Here is a 17,236-nt window from a genome sequence, read left to right on the forward strand (position 1 = left end):
CGGATCTGTGATCAACAGCAATTTGTCTTTTCTAACTTGCTATGGTATAACTTGCTATTAGTAACATCATTTTTTACTGAAGCAGTATAAGTTGCCACAAGTGCAACAGACATTGTAGAATGAGAGAAGCGTTATGCCATGTATGTATATATATATAATATATATATATATATATATATATATATTATATATACACACACACATGGCATAACGCTTCTCTCATTCTACAATGGACTGGCGGTGTGTTACAATAGTATTATAGAAAGCATAACTAATTGTGGCAATAAGTCTCTGATGGTATGCATACCTACAGAGACTTACTGCCACAGCTACTTATGCTTTGTAACACACCATCTGTCCGTATTGTACCAGTGAACAAGGGCACAGAAGGAAGTGCTCGGAGTATGTGGTTGCAACGTTCAAATAGTGTTTCTTGGGCCTTTTATCTTCATATATAAATATAAACATATATGTTTGTTTTTAAATCGCAAAAATTAAAAGTGAGATGATTATATGAAGAAAGTTACAGCCACGAAAGAAAACTGAAGCACTGGAGATGTTAAGTATTTTCGTCTTATTACTAAGACATGGTCACCATGTCTTGTAAGACGAAAGTACTTAGCATCTCCAGTGCTTCAGTTTTCTTTCGTAGGTGTAACTTTATCTTTATATATATATATATATATATATATATATATATATGTGTAATGTGTATATGTATATATATATATATATATATATATGTGTGTGTGTATATGTGTATATATATATATATATGATACTATGTATATATATATATATATGATGTATATATATATATATATATATATATATATATATATATATATATATATATATATATATATATATATATATATATATATATATATATAATATGTATATATATATATAATATATATATATAATATATACTATACATATATATATATATATCTATATATATATGTATATATATATATATATATATATATATATATATATATATATATATATATTATATTTACTTTCACATAAAATGAAGACATTGCATCATAGATTGAATCTTCCGTTACAAAGTTAAGTAGTCTGTTCTTTTAATAAGTAATTCATTGCTGAAAACAGAACACTATATCTTGCTTATTTGGTATGATTTTAAAAGAGCCCCAATTACTGAACAAGACCATAACGACGATATAACTTTCTTACTGACCGGATTTCGTTGAGGATATGGAATCGATGGTTATAAAATGTATACTTGTTAGCCAACTATCCATAATAAATCAGCTTTTAAATCACCTTATAACTACTGATTGTTCATTTTAAGATGGCTTTTCGTTTTTGCTTAATATTTAATTTTATATTGAAGTATGTTTGAAAACATACGAAAACTCATGCTATAATTACATTTTCATTTGTAGGTCTATAATATACAGCTATGGAGGTTGAAATCACCATAAATTCTGTGACAAAAGCCGAGGGATAAATGCCAGTGGGGCTTTTATGCCCTGGAAGGTGAAAGGCATGGAGAGGATTATATTTCATTATTCAGAATTTTTAACAAAAGTGAATGTAGAAGTGTGAAAATATGAAAAAGTCAGATAAGCACGACAAGAAACTAGCATTACAAGAACTGATAAGACAGCACAAGAATAAAGCAGAAATGCACCACGTGGCGGGATCTAACTATGACCTTGGTTGTTGTTTATAACAACCAGGCCGTCGCTGAATGTCAAAGACAGGAGGAGGAGCTAAGACGATGAGGAACTTACCTAGCCATCAGTGCTGCCAGCGTCGGCTATAAACTAACCATCCATGAAATGCTCGATGGATGCTTCTGTTTGTTACCTTGCCATTCATAGAATAACAATTAATGTTGACTGAAATATTTACCATCACTTTAAGTCATAAATATTCTATCTACTTACGTAAAATTTATTACATTTGATTAACCAGAAAATATATTTTTCGACCTTTGAAATCAGAGGAAGAGAATAAGAAACGCTAAAAATTATTTTTGGTCCTATTTTATTACATCTAAAACGGTGGTAGTTGTGATTTTATTTTCAAGAAGTTTTAATATACGCTAGAATAAACGTTCAGCTTTCCAATGGTACCACTTTAGTCATGATAAAAAATACAGGGGTAAAATTAGAAAGCATTTTGTGGGAACTTTCAATGCGTCTAACTCTTCAACTGTTCACCGACGGGTAAGGTACCAAGACCGGAACGTAAACAAAAGGTTCGACCCGTCCGGACCGGAGAGGGTTAATGATATTGACCATGACCTTTTAAATCCTCTTAACAACCATAGGTCCCCTGAACTCAGATCTGGCAACGCCGGAGAAAAAATATGCCATATCTTCATTTTCATTAATAAAACAGGTTTCAACGAAGAATATACGTAATAAGAATCACATTTCAAGACATGAAAATTATTTCAATAGACCCCATGAATATGATTACCATTACATGAAATTTGGCAACGTATGATATCTGTACAAGCCACACCACAGCAATCTGAGAAAAGTAAACGCACTACAACATCAAATTGTTAGAATATTTGAATCTTTTTTTCATAGCAAGATGAAGAACATGGTGTCCATAAAGTCCCAGTACCATTCTGGTTAATAAATACTTGTAATGGTACCAGGACTTTATGGACACCCTTCATGTATATGGATGATAAAACTTTAGAAAAGCAATGGATAAAACACAGGATTAAACCCGGTGTGTATATACCCACCTTTGCGACGTGTTTTATAGTACAAGTCCCTTGGGAATGACCGTAAAAACACAAACAAAAGACTGTAAATATCATAAAAAGACAATGAACCAAACAAAAACTTCTTTCAGTTTTCTTCTGAAGATTGAAAAAGAAACCCACAAAATCACTTTGTAACTTGTTTACTTCTAAGTATTTACATTTAGTTTTACTACACACTCGAGTACTTTCAGGCCCTATCTGTGGCCCATTTTCAAACATCTCTTGAAAATGGGCCACAGACAGGGCCTAAAAGTACTCGAGTGTGTAGTAAAACTAAATGTAAATACTTAGAAGTAAACAAGTTACAAAGTGATTTTGTGGGTTTCTTTTTCAATCTTCAAAATAAAAGACAATGACCCAAAAATATTAGTCCTTGATAACGACACCCCAAAATCTTTGGTTTCTGTTCACGACTTGTGTCTCGTATTTTGCTTTTAATTTAGTATTGTGTCTCATATTTTGGACTTAATTTCAAGTATTTTTTTTAATCGTATTAATGTTTTTAAACCAGGCACTGTCACATATTTTGGTTGTCTATTCAGAATTATGACAGAATTATGAATCGCAATTTGGTTTCCAGTATAAGCATTGTATCTCATATTTTGGTTATCATTCAGGTACTGATTCCGAAATTTTTGGTTTGTCAGTTAGGTGCTGCCACACAATTTGGTTTTGAACTCAAGCGTTGCCTAGTACAGTTTGGTTTTCACATTACGCGTTATATTTCACAAATTTGGTTTTCAAATTTAGCTGAATTTGAAAACCAAATTTGTGTATTTCACAAATTTGGTTTCAAATTCAGCGTTGTATTTCACAAATTTGGTTTTCAAATTGAGCGTTGTATTTCACAAATTTGGTTTCAAATTCAGCGTTGTGTTTCATAAATTTGGTTTTCAAAATACAGCATTGTACTTCACAAATTTGGTTTTCAAATTCAGCATTGTACTTCACAAATTTGGTTTTCACATTCAGCGTTGTAATTCACAAATTTGGTTTTCAAATTCAGCGTTGTAATTCACAAATTTGGTTTTCAAATTCAGCGTTGTATTTCACAAATTTGGTTTTCACATTCAGTGTTGTATTTCACAAATTTGGTTTTCACATTCAGCGTTGTATTTCACAAATTAGGCTTTCAAATTCAGCGTTGTAATTCACAAATTTGGTTTTCAAATTCAGCGTTGTATTTCACAAATTTGTTCTTCAAATTCAGCGTTGTATTTCACAAATTTGTTCTTCAAATTTCAGCCGTTTGTATTTCACCAAATTTTGGTTTCGTTCAAATTTCAGCGTTGTATTTCACAAATTTGGTTTCTTAAATCAGCGTTGTATTTTCACAAATTTTGTTCTCAATTCAGCGTTGTATTTCACAAATTTGTTCTTCAATTCAGCGTTGTTTTTATTTCACAAATTGTTCTTCAAATTCAGCGTTGTTTTTTTCACTAATTTATTCTTTAAATTCAGCGTTTATTTCACAAATTTGTTCTTCAAATTCAGTCGTTGTATTTTCACAAATTTGTTCTTTCAAATTCAGCGTTTTTTGTTTTTTCACAAATTTTTCTTTAAATTCAGCGTTGTATTTCAACAAATTTTCTTCAAATTCAGCGTTGTATTTCACAAATTTGTTCTTCAAATTCAGCGTTGTTTTTCCACAAATTTGTTCTTCAAATTCAGCGTTTGTAATTTCACAATTTCTTCAAATTCAGCGTTGTATTTCAAAACTTTGTTCTTCAAATTCAGCGTTGTATTTCACAAATTGTTCTTAAATTCTGCGTTGTATTTCACAAATTTGTTCTTCAAATTCAGCGTTTGTTATTTCACAAATTTGTTCTTCAAAAATTCAGCGTTTGTTTTTCACAAATTTATTCTTCAAATTCCAGCGTTGTATTTACAAATTTGGTTCTTCAAATTCAGCGTTGTATTTCACAAATTTGTTCTTCAAATTCAGCATTGTATTTCACAAATTTGTTCTTCAAATTCAGCGTTGTATTTCACAAATTTGTTCTTCAAATTCAGCGTTGTTTTTCACAAATTTATTCTTCAAATTCAGCGTTGTATTTCACAAATTTGTTCTTCAAATTCAGCGTTGTATTTCACAAATTTGTTCTTCAAATTCAGCGTTGTATTTCACAAATTTGTTTTTCAAACAGCGTTGTATTTCACAAATTTGGTTTCAAATTCAGGCATTCTGTCTCATACAGCATTCAGGTTTTAAACTGAGGTGATGTGTCTCCTACACAGGCTTTCAATTCAAGAGTGGTGTCTTATTTTAGTATTTAAGAGTTGAATCTCTTATTATTATTCTGCTATTTCAGGTAATAAGTTTCATGCCTTGCTTTCCAACTCATTTTAGACTTCAGTTCAAACATTGCGTCACATACTTTGGCTATCAATATAAGTTGTATCTTATTATGAATCATGTATTGTCTGAAATTCAAACGTCAGTAGTCTGGTCGAGCAGCTCCACCTGATTGGTTTAACTGGCTTCCAGCTGAGGTGACTAATGACTGGTCGGTTCAACAGCCTATCGGGGTGAGTGGCAGGTCAGCTCAGCAACCTGTCGAGGTAAGAGATTGGTCAGAGTGGCTGACGATCAGGTTGAAAGTCAATCATGATGAGATATTGCTTGGATCAACAGCCAGTCAAGGTGAGTGATTGGTTGGATCAACAGCCAGTCAAGGTGCGTGACTGATCGGATCAATAGCCAGACGATGTGAGTGACTAGTTGGCTCAACGACCAATCGAGGCGAGTGATTGTTCAGATTGGCCTCAAAACGAGAAGAGTGATTGGTCGGACTGGCTGCTAAACGAGGAGATTGATTGATCGGACTGGCTGCTAAACGAGGAGATTGATTGATCGGACTGGCTGCTAAACGAGGAGAGCGAATAGTTGGACTGGCTACTAAACGAGGAGATTGATCGATCGGACTGGCTGCTAAACGAGGAGAGCGAATAGTTGGACTGTCTACTAAACGAGGAGAGCGAATAGTTGGACTGTCTACTAAACGAGGAGAGCGAATAGTTGGACTGGCTGCTAAACGAGGAGAGCGAATAGTTGGACTGGCTACTAAACGAGGAGAGCGACTGGTCGGACTGGCTGCTAAACGAGGAGATTGATTGATCGGACTGGCTGCTAAACGAGGAGAGCGACTGGTCGGACTGGCTGCTAAACGAGGAGAGTGATTGGCTGATGGAAGTAGAGGACTATGCCTGGTCTCTCTACCATTAGGCGGTGTTAGGTGCAGCAAAGTCCTGTAGGGAAATGCAGAAGAGGGAAAATAAGTTTTACAGGTATTATACACACCTATTATATATATCATGCTTAATAATTCATGCCAAGCAGTAGATTAGAAAATGGAAAGGATAATATTCTGGTGAATTAATGATAATAATAATTGTGAATGGAGATGAAACAATTGTAATTCAAATGGTCATAATTCAGGTCAAGCAGTGGAATAGAAAATGGAAAGGATAGTATTCTAGTGAATTAATGATAATAATAATTGTGAACGGAGGTGAAACAATTGTAATTCAAATGGTCATTTAAGTGCTGCTTTCGATCTAGTAAATCACGAGGCACTTATTGATAAACTTAAGAATCTTGGAGTTGGTGGGTATCTTTTAGGTTTACTTCAAAATTCCCTTACACGTAGGCAGCAACGTGTTGCTGCTGATGGGATCTTTAGCGAACCAACACCTGTTGCGTCTGGAGTTCCACAGGCCAGTGTTCTTGGCCCACTGTTATTTTTTGTGTATACAAGTTGTTGGTCTGGAAAGCGAGATTGTTCATTATACCGATGATGCCACACTTGTGGGTGTAGTAAATTCTCCACTTATGAGAAATGAAGCTGCCCTCAGTCTCACGGGACATGGACCGTATCAGGTAAAGCTGTAGTCGGTGGGGAATGAGACTGAACTCCAGTAAAACGAAAACGCTGTTGATTAGCAGATCTCGTCGACATTTTTCCACCGCATCCTCCCCTCTAGGTCGATGGGACTCTGCTGAATGATTCTGAAGCTTCAACTATTCTAGGTGCAACTTAGGGCCCACATCTTACATCTGAGTTTGTTTGTTTGTTTGTATGGTGTTTTTACGTTGCATGGAACCAGTAGTTATTCAGCCACGGGAACAACGGCTTTACGTGACTTCCGAGCCACGTCGAGAGTGAACTTCTATCACCAGAAATACACATCTCTAACCCGTCAATGGAATGGCCGAGAATCGAACTCGTGCTCACCGAAGTGGCAGGCCAAGACCAAACCGATCACTCCACTGAGGCGCTCTCTTACATCTGAGAAACATCCAATGAAAACGTCAGCAATTGTTGCATGAAAATTAGGTATTGTACGAAAGGCCTCATATATTTATAACAGCGATAAAATCAATGCAACTTTTTCTTAAGTCATTTGTCCTTCCTTTACTAGAATACTGTTGTCCATTACGGATGTCTGCTTCTGTAAGAGAGTTATTTCTTTCCGTTTCGTAATAGTAATAGTTATGACTTGGACCATCGACGGATGGTCCCTTGTTTGTCAATTTTTCATACGGATTACGGGCTGCTCTGTGAGCAAGAGCCCGTGCTGACACAAGGTCAGCTTAATCAAAAACAACAACATTTCATAAGTTGTATTTTAACAGAGATCTTTCCCATTCTCAATTGATCACTGACCTCCTTTTCTTGCACAGAGCAACCAGATTCGCTGAAAAATAGCATCAATAGAACTTCCCAATTCCAGAAGTCCTTTATTCATCACACTGTTGGTCTCTGGAACAATCTCCCCGAGGATGTCCAAAAGTTGAAGCGAAGATGCGATGCATCACTAACCTTATACTATTCTTCTTGCATTTTAACACATTTCCAGTGTATTTATTAATACATTGTTTTCATTTCTAATAAGCGAGATCTCTTCTTTCTGTATTTCCCTTTACCTCCTCTCACTTCTTCCAGATGAGCACCATATTCTTTGGAGGCTTGAATTCCCCGTCCTTAGCCCCTGTGGGCTTGTTCCATATAAATAGAGTTCATCCTCTGAATAATAATAATAATAATAATAATAATAATAATAATAATAATAATAATAATAATAATAATAATAATAATAATAATAATAATAATAATAATAATAATAATAATAATGTGGCGCCGTGGAGGAGTGGGTTAGGTCGTCAACAGACTTAAGTCAAGTTAAGCAACATTGGGGCTGGTCAGTCGTTGGATGGGTGACCGCTCTCCTCGGCGTTGATTCCTTGGGAAAGGATCTTTACCATAATTTCCTCAGTCTACTCAGCTGTAAATGAGTACCTATCCCTGATGGGGTAGGGTCCAGCTATGGGTTAAATAGCAAAACTCAGCAATGATGGAAAGAAATGAAGGAATAAACGACAACGACGTAAATGGAACCTCTGGCAACAGAGGAGCTTCGTCCGGCAACCAGGTATTCAACCCAATTGTAGGGGAAGACGGTCAGGTACTTGGAGGTCGTCATCCAGCAACTGATCACCACAACGACAGTAATCAACAGCCTGAGATTGGAGCTACAGAGGCAAAAAGGAAGAAATGGACAAGAGAAGAAAATAAGGAAATATGGAGATGCTACATCAGAAGCAACCCCACGGAGAGAGGATATAGAAGAAGATTGGTCAACATCTGGAATGAGAGGAATAACACCCCCCAAACAGAGCAGAGGCTGGCAGACCAAGTAAGGAACATAAAGAAAAAGAACTGGCTCTCCCCAACAGAAAGAGAAGAACTGGAAAGGGAAATGTCACACGACAACGAATTACACGAAGACGAACTGAGAGACGATGCCACAGAAGACGACAGGGAGGATGAGGTATCAAACAACGACACACGAAGAAACACCGACGAAGTAACAGAGAGGACGGAATGGGTAGAAAAGATTAGACAATGGATGGAGCCAGATACAGAGAGAACAAAGATCCCCTCCATGAAAGCCTACAACACCAAGAAATTAAGGGAGAAAACAAGTGAGGTCAATGAAATAATGGGCCTAATACACACCACCAGTATCACAGAAACAAATAACTTGACATATGCAGGAGCAAGATTAGTAGCAGAACTGATGGGGATTCGAACACCAACACCACCGTCACAACCAACCCAACAGAAACCAAAACAGCAAACCTCCTTGGAAAAGGCGCCTGGAAAAGCAAATCATGGTGATGAGATCTGACTTGAGTAAACTGAAAGAGATGGCAGAAAAAAGGCTAAGAAGCAAGAAAACAAGGGAGGAACTCAACGAGAAATACAAAGTACAAGAGAGAGGACTAAACAACACAATAGAAGATGTAAAACAGAGGCTTAAGGCCAAAGCACACAAGATCCAACGGTACATGAACAGGAATAAGGGATACCAACAGAACAAACTATTCGGAACCAACCAGAAAAGACTATACAGCCAACTAAGAGGGGAAGACAACCACCCAGAAATTCCTGAAGCCGAACCAAGTAAGAGACTCTGGGAAAACATATGGAGCAATCTGGTATCACACAACAAACATGCAACATGGCTCCAGGAAGTCAAGAAGAAGAAACAGGGAGAATAAAACAAAGATTCACTGACATCACGACAGACACAGTCAGACACCAACTAAAGAAAATGCCAAACTGGAAAGCCCCAGGTCCGATGAAGTCCATGGATACTGGCTCAAAAACTTCAAGGCCCATACACCCACGAATAGCAGAACAAACTCCAGCATTGTATCTCAAATCACCAAGCACCCAAATGGATGACCACAGGAAGAACATCCTTAGTACAAAAAGACAAGATTAAGGGAAATATAGCCAGTAACTACAGGCCTATCACCTGCCTACCAATAATGTGGAAGTTACTAACAGGTATCATCAGTGAAAGGCTATACAACTACCTAGAGGAGACAAACACCATCCCCCACCAACAGAAAGGCTGCAGAAGGAAGTGTAGGGGCACAAAAGACCAGCTCCTGATAGACAAAATGGTAATGAAGAACAGTAGGAGAAGGAAAACCAACCTAAGCATGGCATGGATAGACTATAAGAAAGCCTTCGACATGATACCACACACATGGCTAATAGAATGCCTGAAAATATATGGGGCAGAGGAAAATACCATCAGCTTCCTCAAAAATACAATGTGCAACTGGAATACAATACTTACAAGCTCTGGAATAAGACTAGCAGAGATTTAATATCAGGAGAGGGATCTTCCAGGGCGACTCACTGTCCCCACTACTCTTCGTAGTAGCCATGATTCCCATGACAAAAGTACTACAGAAGATGGATGCCGGGTACCAACTCAAGAAAAGAGGCAACAAAATCAACCATCTGATGTTCATGGACGACATCAAGCTGTATGGTAAGAGCATCAAGGAAATAGATACCCTAATCCAGACTGTAAGGATTGTATCTGGGGACATCAGGATGGAGTTTGGAATAGAAAAATGCGCCTTAGTCAACATACAAAAAGGCAAAGTAACGAGAACTGAAGGGATAAAGCTACCAGATGGGAGCAACATCAAACACATAGATGAGACAGGATACAAATACCTGGGAATAATGGAAGGAGGAGATATAAAACACCAAGAGATGAAGGACACGATCAGGAAAGAATATATGCAGAGACTCAAGGCGATACTCAAGTCAAAACTCAACGCCGGAAATATGATAAAAGCCATAAACACATGGTCAGTGCCAGTAATCAGATACAGCGCAGGAATAGTCGAATGGACGAAGGCAGAACTCCGCAGCATAGATCAGAAAACCAGGAAACAAATGCCAATACACAAAGCACTACACCCAAGAGCAAATACGGACAGACTATACATAACACGAAAGGAAGGAGGGAGAGGACTACTAAGTATAGAGGACTGCGTCAACATCGAAAACAGAGCACTGGGGAAATATCTGAAAACCAGTGAAGACGAGTGGCTAAAGAGTGCATGGGAAGAAGGACTAATAAAAGTAGACGAAGACCCAGAAATATACAGAGACAGGAGAAAGACAGAAAGAACAGAGGACTGGCACAACAAACCAATGCACGGACAATACATGAGACAGACTAAAGAACTAGCCAGCGATGACAATTGGCAATGGCTACAGAGGGGAGAGCTAAAGAAGGAAACTGAAGGAATGATAACAGCGGCACAAGATCAGGCCCTAAGAACCAGATATGTTCAAAGTATGATAGACGGAAATAACATCTCTCCCATATGTAGGAAGTGCAATACGAAAAATGAAACCATAAACCACATAGCAAGTGAATGCCCGGCACTTGCACAGAACCAGTACAAAAAGAGGCATGATTCAGTGGCAAAAGCCCTCCACTGAAGCCTGTGCAAGAAACATCAGCTACCTTGCAGTAATAAGTGGTACGAGCACCGACCTGAAGGAGTGATAGAAAACGATCAGGCAAAGATCCTCTGGGACTATGGTATCAGAACGGATAGGGTGATACGTGCAAACAGACCAGACGTGACGTTGATTGACAAAGTCAAGAAGAAAGTATCACTCATTGATGTCGCAATACCATGGGACACCAGAGTTGAAGAGAAAGAGAGGGAAAAAATGGATAAGTATCAAGATCTGAAAATAGAAATAAGGATATGGGATATGCCAGTGGAAATCGTACCCATAATCATAGGAGCACTAGGCACGATCCCAAGATCCCTGAAAAGGAATCTAGAAAAACTAGAGGCTGAAGTAGCTCCAGGACTCATGCAGAAGAGTGTGATCCTAGAAACGGCACACATAGTAAGAAAAGTGATGGACTCCTAAGGAGGCAGGATGCAACCCGGAACCCCACACTATAAATACCACCCAGTCGAATTGGAGGACTGTGATAGAGGGAAAAAAAAAAAAAAATAAGAAGAAGAAGAAGAAGAAGAAGGATATGGGATATGCCAGTAGAAATTGTAGACCCATAATCATAAGGGCCCAGGCACGACCCCAAGATCCCTGAAAAGGAACCTGGAAAAATTAGAAGCTGAAGTAGCTCCAGGACTCATGCAGGTGAGTGTGCTCCTGGAAACAGCCCACATAGAGAGAAAAGTGTTGTATTCCTAAGGAGGCAGGATGTAACGCGGAACCCCACACTATAAAACCCATCCAGTTGAATATGATGACTGTGATAAACAAAATAATAATAATAATAATAATAATAATAATAATAATAATAATAATAATAATAATAATAATAATAATACTTGCCTAAAAGGTTCTCCACCCGCTGCCTGGAGATGGAACACGAAGGGGTCACCTGCGAATAAGATTTACGTCATCAAAGGTTCTGCTGAATATTTAGAACGAAGAGACCTTAATCCAGAATAAAGAAAGGACATTACTCCATTTTCCTTGAGAGAGAGAGAGAGAGAGAGAGAGAGAGAGAGAGAGAGGTTATAAAGGTTTCAGTCTAAGGGATTTTTCGTCATTCTAGGTACTTTACACACTTAGTATGATTTCCCTATCTTCAGTCTATATTAAAATCCAAGTGTATCTTGTTTTTGTCCTCCTCCAGGGGGAGACATAACACAGCCATCCACCTCTGGAAACTGGTTTGTCCACCCTGCGTGGGGGCGGGTTAGGTAAGGGATCGAGAGGATAGGGGAGACAATACAACCGGGTTCCAGCGCGCACAGCGCGCACCACCAAGCTTTATTAATATATTTACTCCCCAATATATGCAAAACACCTCTCTCTCTCTCTCTCTCTCTCTCTCACACACACACACACACACACAGAAATCTTTAAAAATCTAGGCTACAACATTTTCAAAATTTTTCTCACCATCAAGCGAAAGCACCGAAGAGTTGATGTGATTTTTTCCCAGGCAGTTCTTCCAGGACGCCTTGGTTCCAGCTAACAGCTGCCAGAAGAAGTACCTGAATCTGGAATATAAAATGAATATATATATATATATATATATATATATATATATATATATATATAACAAAACATCCCTTTGTATGAATATACATATTACTCGTACAAGGCTTCAATAAGACGGTATGAAATCGAAACCATCCCTTCTTACTAAAGCCTAACACACACACACATAAATATCTATATATATATATATATTATATATATATATATATATATATATATATATATATATATATATATATATATATATATATACACCACACACACACACACACACACACACATAGATATATAAAATATATATATATATCTATATATAATATTATACACACACACCACACACAGCATATATATATATTATATACATATATATATATATATATATACATATATATATATATATATATATATATATCATATACGTGTGTGTGCCTATAGAAAGACTAACAAATGAATTCCAGAACCAATGAAATGCGCCCAGCGAAAAGAAAGAGCACTGACCAGCAGACAAACGCACAACAAAAAGGCGCAATTACCCACCTCGCATTCAGGAGATAATAGATGATGGGGTTGAACATGGCGTTGGACATCGCCAACCAATAGAAGGCCAGATACATATGCTGCACGTAGGGCCTCGTGCTCAGCTGGGGGTGGTGGTGCACGACAATGAAGTACACGTGGTACGGCAGCCAGCACAAGGCAAAGAGCCCCACCAGGAGCGCCAGCATTTGCACGACCTGGGAGCGAGACACGACAGAAGATAGTTAGTTCCTCTTTATTGCTTTCGTCAAAGCTTTTTTTAAAGCGGAATATTGGAGAAGAGGAAATGGATTTTACGAGAGTTTTGATTGAATATGTAAATATCTGGGAATAAAACTATCAGGGCTGTAAAAGAGAAAGTTGTCATGAATATGGAATTTGTAAATCTCTGAAGGATGATCGAATCAAAGCCTTGGCAGGGAATGTTGTTGTTACGGATCGAAGATGAATTTTGCTAATGCGTATATTTGAAAAATGGTTGTATCTGAAAGATGTGATAATAAGACGTCATGAATTGTGAGGCTATTGTGACTGTCTATGAAAGAAACCATTTTTTAACTATGTGGTAAGGGCTGACGAGACGAACTACTGACAATCTTTCAATAATTTTTGTTTAGAAAAATCATCTTGAAGGCAAAGAAGGAAACAATGATTGGTGAAATAAAAGCATGGTCGTATCGATTTCTGGTCCCTCACTGAAGAGATGCGGTTATTAACCACCGAAGTGACTCAACGCTGACCGTTCGCTATGAATTGTTTTGTTGTTGTTGTTGTTATTATTATTATTATTATTATTATTATTATTATTATTATTATTATTATTGGGATGATGAATCCTATTCATATGGAAAAAGCCCACCTAAGGGACCAATGACTCGAAATAGAAGCTTCCAAAGAATATCATGGCGTTAATTTGAAAGAAGTAACTGAAAGTTTCAGCAAATACTATTACTATATAATATTATATGGTGGAAAAACAGACCTTCTTTCAACATGTTTTATTAAATATATAATGGCAGAATTTACAAAATTGGTCTTTTACAGAATTCTCTCAATTTTTTTAAAGACTTGCTTCTCTGGAACACTGATATTTCTAAGCAGCTGTCCGATGTTCATTCACTTGGAAGACTTCATTGTTTTGGTCTCCGTTTTTGTATATGTTTTTATCATCAAAATACAAGATACTGTTGCATGAATACCATACCCGACGAAAAATATCTGTTTTATACAGTCTTCATAAGGGTTTGTCAAAACAAATAGATGATTATTTGGGTCATGAAGGTCATATGATAATAATAATAGACAAGAATGCCAAGACTATACAGGTTGTCCATAAAGTCCCAGTACCATTACAATTATCTATTACTTATGATAGTACTGGGCCTTTATGGACACCCTGTATATAGATTTATTACTACACGTTATGTACTATACAAACCTTTTAAGTAACAATTCTTCATTTGTTAAGTAAATTCATTTTGGGACCTGAAAAAAATATCTGCGTATAGAATAAGAGGGAGAGAGGTACAGTCACTTTGGTCGCGGGGTTAGTTGTGGGGTATTTCCGTGACAAGCCCGGAGGCCAGGGTGGGAGCGGTCAAGGCAAGTACTACCTTGAAACGTCAGATGTCCTTTCCACTCTGTTATCTTGTATACGTTTGGTGTTCTTTTGAATTCATATAGGTCACTGTACTACACATACAAAATCGTGGATTGATAATGTTTGGCTCTCTAATATATAATAGACACCTTAAATTAATATGCTTGATAGGACTTAAAAAATATTCAATTAGCATTTGACCTGGCATTTATTTACAAAGGCTTATTTACAATTTTACAATACATTATTTAATAAACTAACATAATGAGACATACATAACACATAACAGTATCTGGCTTCATAATGGAAATGAAAAATACTTAGTAAAAGTGAAAATTTTTTTTTCATGGCATTATTTAGTTCATTTATGCATCTTTTTCTTTTTTTGCCTACTTGATAAACTTTGGGCATTCAGAGCTCTCATCCTAAAAAAACATCCGACATCTGACAAAAAACAATATTACTTTAAAAGGCAAGGATACACAATTTTCAATATGGCGTGCCAAGTCGCATAATACTCCATTGCCTGGTCTCAGTGTATTTTCTCCATTGTATGTTTGAAACATTTTTTCCATTACTTTTAATTAAAAAAAAACTCAGCACTTGGTTCCGTTAATTTATCATCATGTCGCTCTACTGCACTAATCCAGGTACCTTGCACTTTTTAAGCTTACATCCTAAGAACTGATAATCTGGAAATTTAGATGCCACATAACCTCCAACATATCGAAGGCCCTCTTCGTCTGCAACATTATCTAAAGTTCTTTCATGAAATCAATTTTCAAAGCTTTCTGAATCATCTTCTGGCATCATCTCATCTTCAGTAGAGGCAAACGCCATTGCAGAAATCATAAGCTCTCTTTCAAGATCAGTTTCATTTGAATCTTTATTTTCACAACCTTTCTCTTGACTGAACATTCCTTCCGACATAGTTGAAGAATCGCACTCCTTCATCGAGTTACAATTTTTTCCAGTTATAGAGTTTATTTTGCCAAGTGAATATGACCTTATTCTGTGTTTGACTTCAACTGGCGTAGGATGATCATAAGTTGCACCCATTTGTCTAAGAGAGCCAAACATTTTTTCCAGTCCATCTTGGTTAAGTCTGGAGGTAATTATGTACGATACATGATATTTACTTTTCAACATATCATGCAACCTTGGCAAGGTTTTACATGACACAATAAGTCCCTTTTGGAACTGATAGATCTTATTACTTTTGCAAACTCGCATTGTTTCAGCAGTACACTTCATATTGTCAAGAATTTTATTCTGTTCCGTCAGTTGCATCCCATAAGCATGTCTAGATTTTTTTTTTCTGTCATAGGGTACCCTTGAATTGAACACATCAAACCAGGAGTCGCAAGCTTTATAAAGTCCCTTGTACTTTCCCAGGACATGCTCTTCAAAAGTCCCTGACTTCCATAAAAATCTAAAGCTTTAGATGTTTCCGAAAGAAGCTGCACTGCTTTCCTCACATTCATACGTTGCGTACCTGTTACATTTATATGTTTCTCTGTTAAACGATATGTGGGTTTCAAGCCACTTTTACTTCTGTTGACAATTTCCCTAACACATCCACTTAGAACAAAATTTCTATTTTGCAATTCAAAACCTGAATCAAGGAAATTGTTTCTCACTAACTTGATTAAATGAGGAGCATCGGCAAAGACACGAATTTCTCTATCTGGTGCAGAGGGGTTCTCAAGAGAAGGGTTTTCTGTTCCTATATTGAGACTGTTCCATAAACTGAAATTAGAAGGACCCATGTCACACGCCATAGCCACAACAGGAAAACCGACTGACTCCACTTTTGTAATTACCTCAAATAACAGTCCCTTGGTAACCTTGGTATCAAAATTATAATATATCAGTTGTTTCCAAGATTCTGTTATTCCTCTGATCATAATGCACTGTACACGAGATTTAGGATCATAAAGTGTCTTTGATCCTTGGTCATAACACCAGATTTGAGAAACACTACACTCATCAAATGAAATTACACATAAACGACTTTATTCTTTCATTTCCTTGCCCTTTTCATTTAGTATTTCTATATACCTTGGGTACTACCATCCCAGCATTAGTTTAATCCCGGCTGTTCGACGTCTTTATGCCCTGAGGTCAGCTTAACCTAAGATAAGAATTGGCAGCGCTGGATTTTTTTTTTTTTTCGTCCCGTAGCCAGGTTAGTACCATCCATTCTTTAGACCTTGGTACCATCAGTCACCTCACGGGGTGCACTGTAGGCATCACTATAATATATAGTAAAGGTTCTTTGCAGCGTCCCTTCGGCCCCTGGCTGCAACTCCTTTCGTTCCTTTTACTGTACCTCCATTCATATAATTTCTTTTCATCCTGCTATCCACCCTCTCCTAACATGTATTTCATAGTGTAACCGCGAGGTTTTTCTCCAGTTAACACCTTTCAAACCTACCTACTCTAGATTTCCAT

General features: G+C 37.1%; 1 protein-coding gene across 1 annotated transcript in view; it reads right to left on the bottom strand.

Annotated features, from left to right (window-relative positions):
• Positions 1-17,236, bottom strand: part of LOC135209315 (tachykinin-like peptides receptor 86C) — a 63,430-nt gene that overhangs the window by 14,501 nt on the left and 31,693 nt on the right. The window contains exons 10-11 of the mRNA XM_064242019.1: positions 13,183-13,379; positions 12,544-12,644 (exon numbers count right to left, since the gene is read on the bottom strand). Coding sequence (XP_064098089.1) covers positions 12,544-12,644; positions 13,183-13,379 — 298 coding nt within the window. The remainder of the gene's footprint in view (positions 1-12,543; positions 12,645-13,182; positions 13,380-17,236) is intronic.

The sequence above is a fragment of the Macrobrachium nipponense genome, chromosome 37 (genome assembly GCF_015104395.2).
Source record: "Macrobrachium nipponense isolate FS-2020 chromosome 37, ASM1510439v2, whole genome shotgun sequence".
Taxonomy (NCBI): Eukaryota; Metazoa; Arthropoda; class Malacostraca; order Decapoda; family Palaemonidae; genus Macrobrachium; species Macrobrachium nipponense.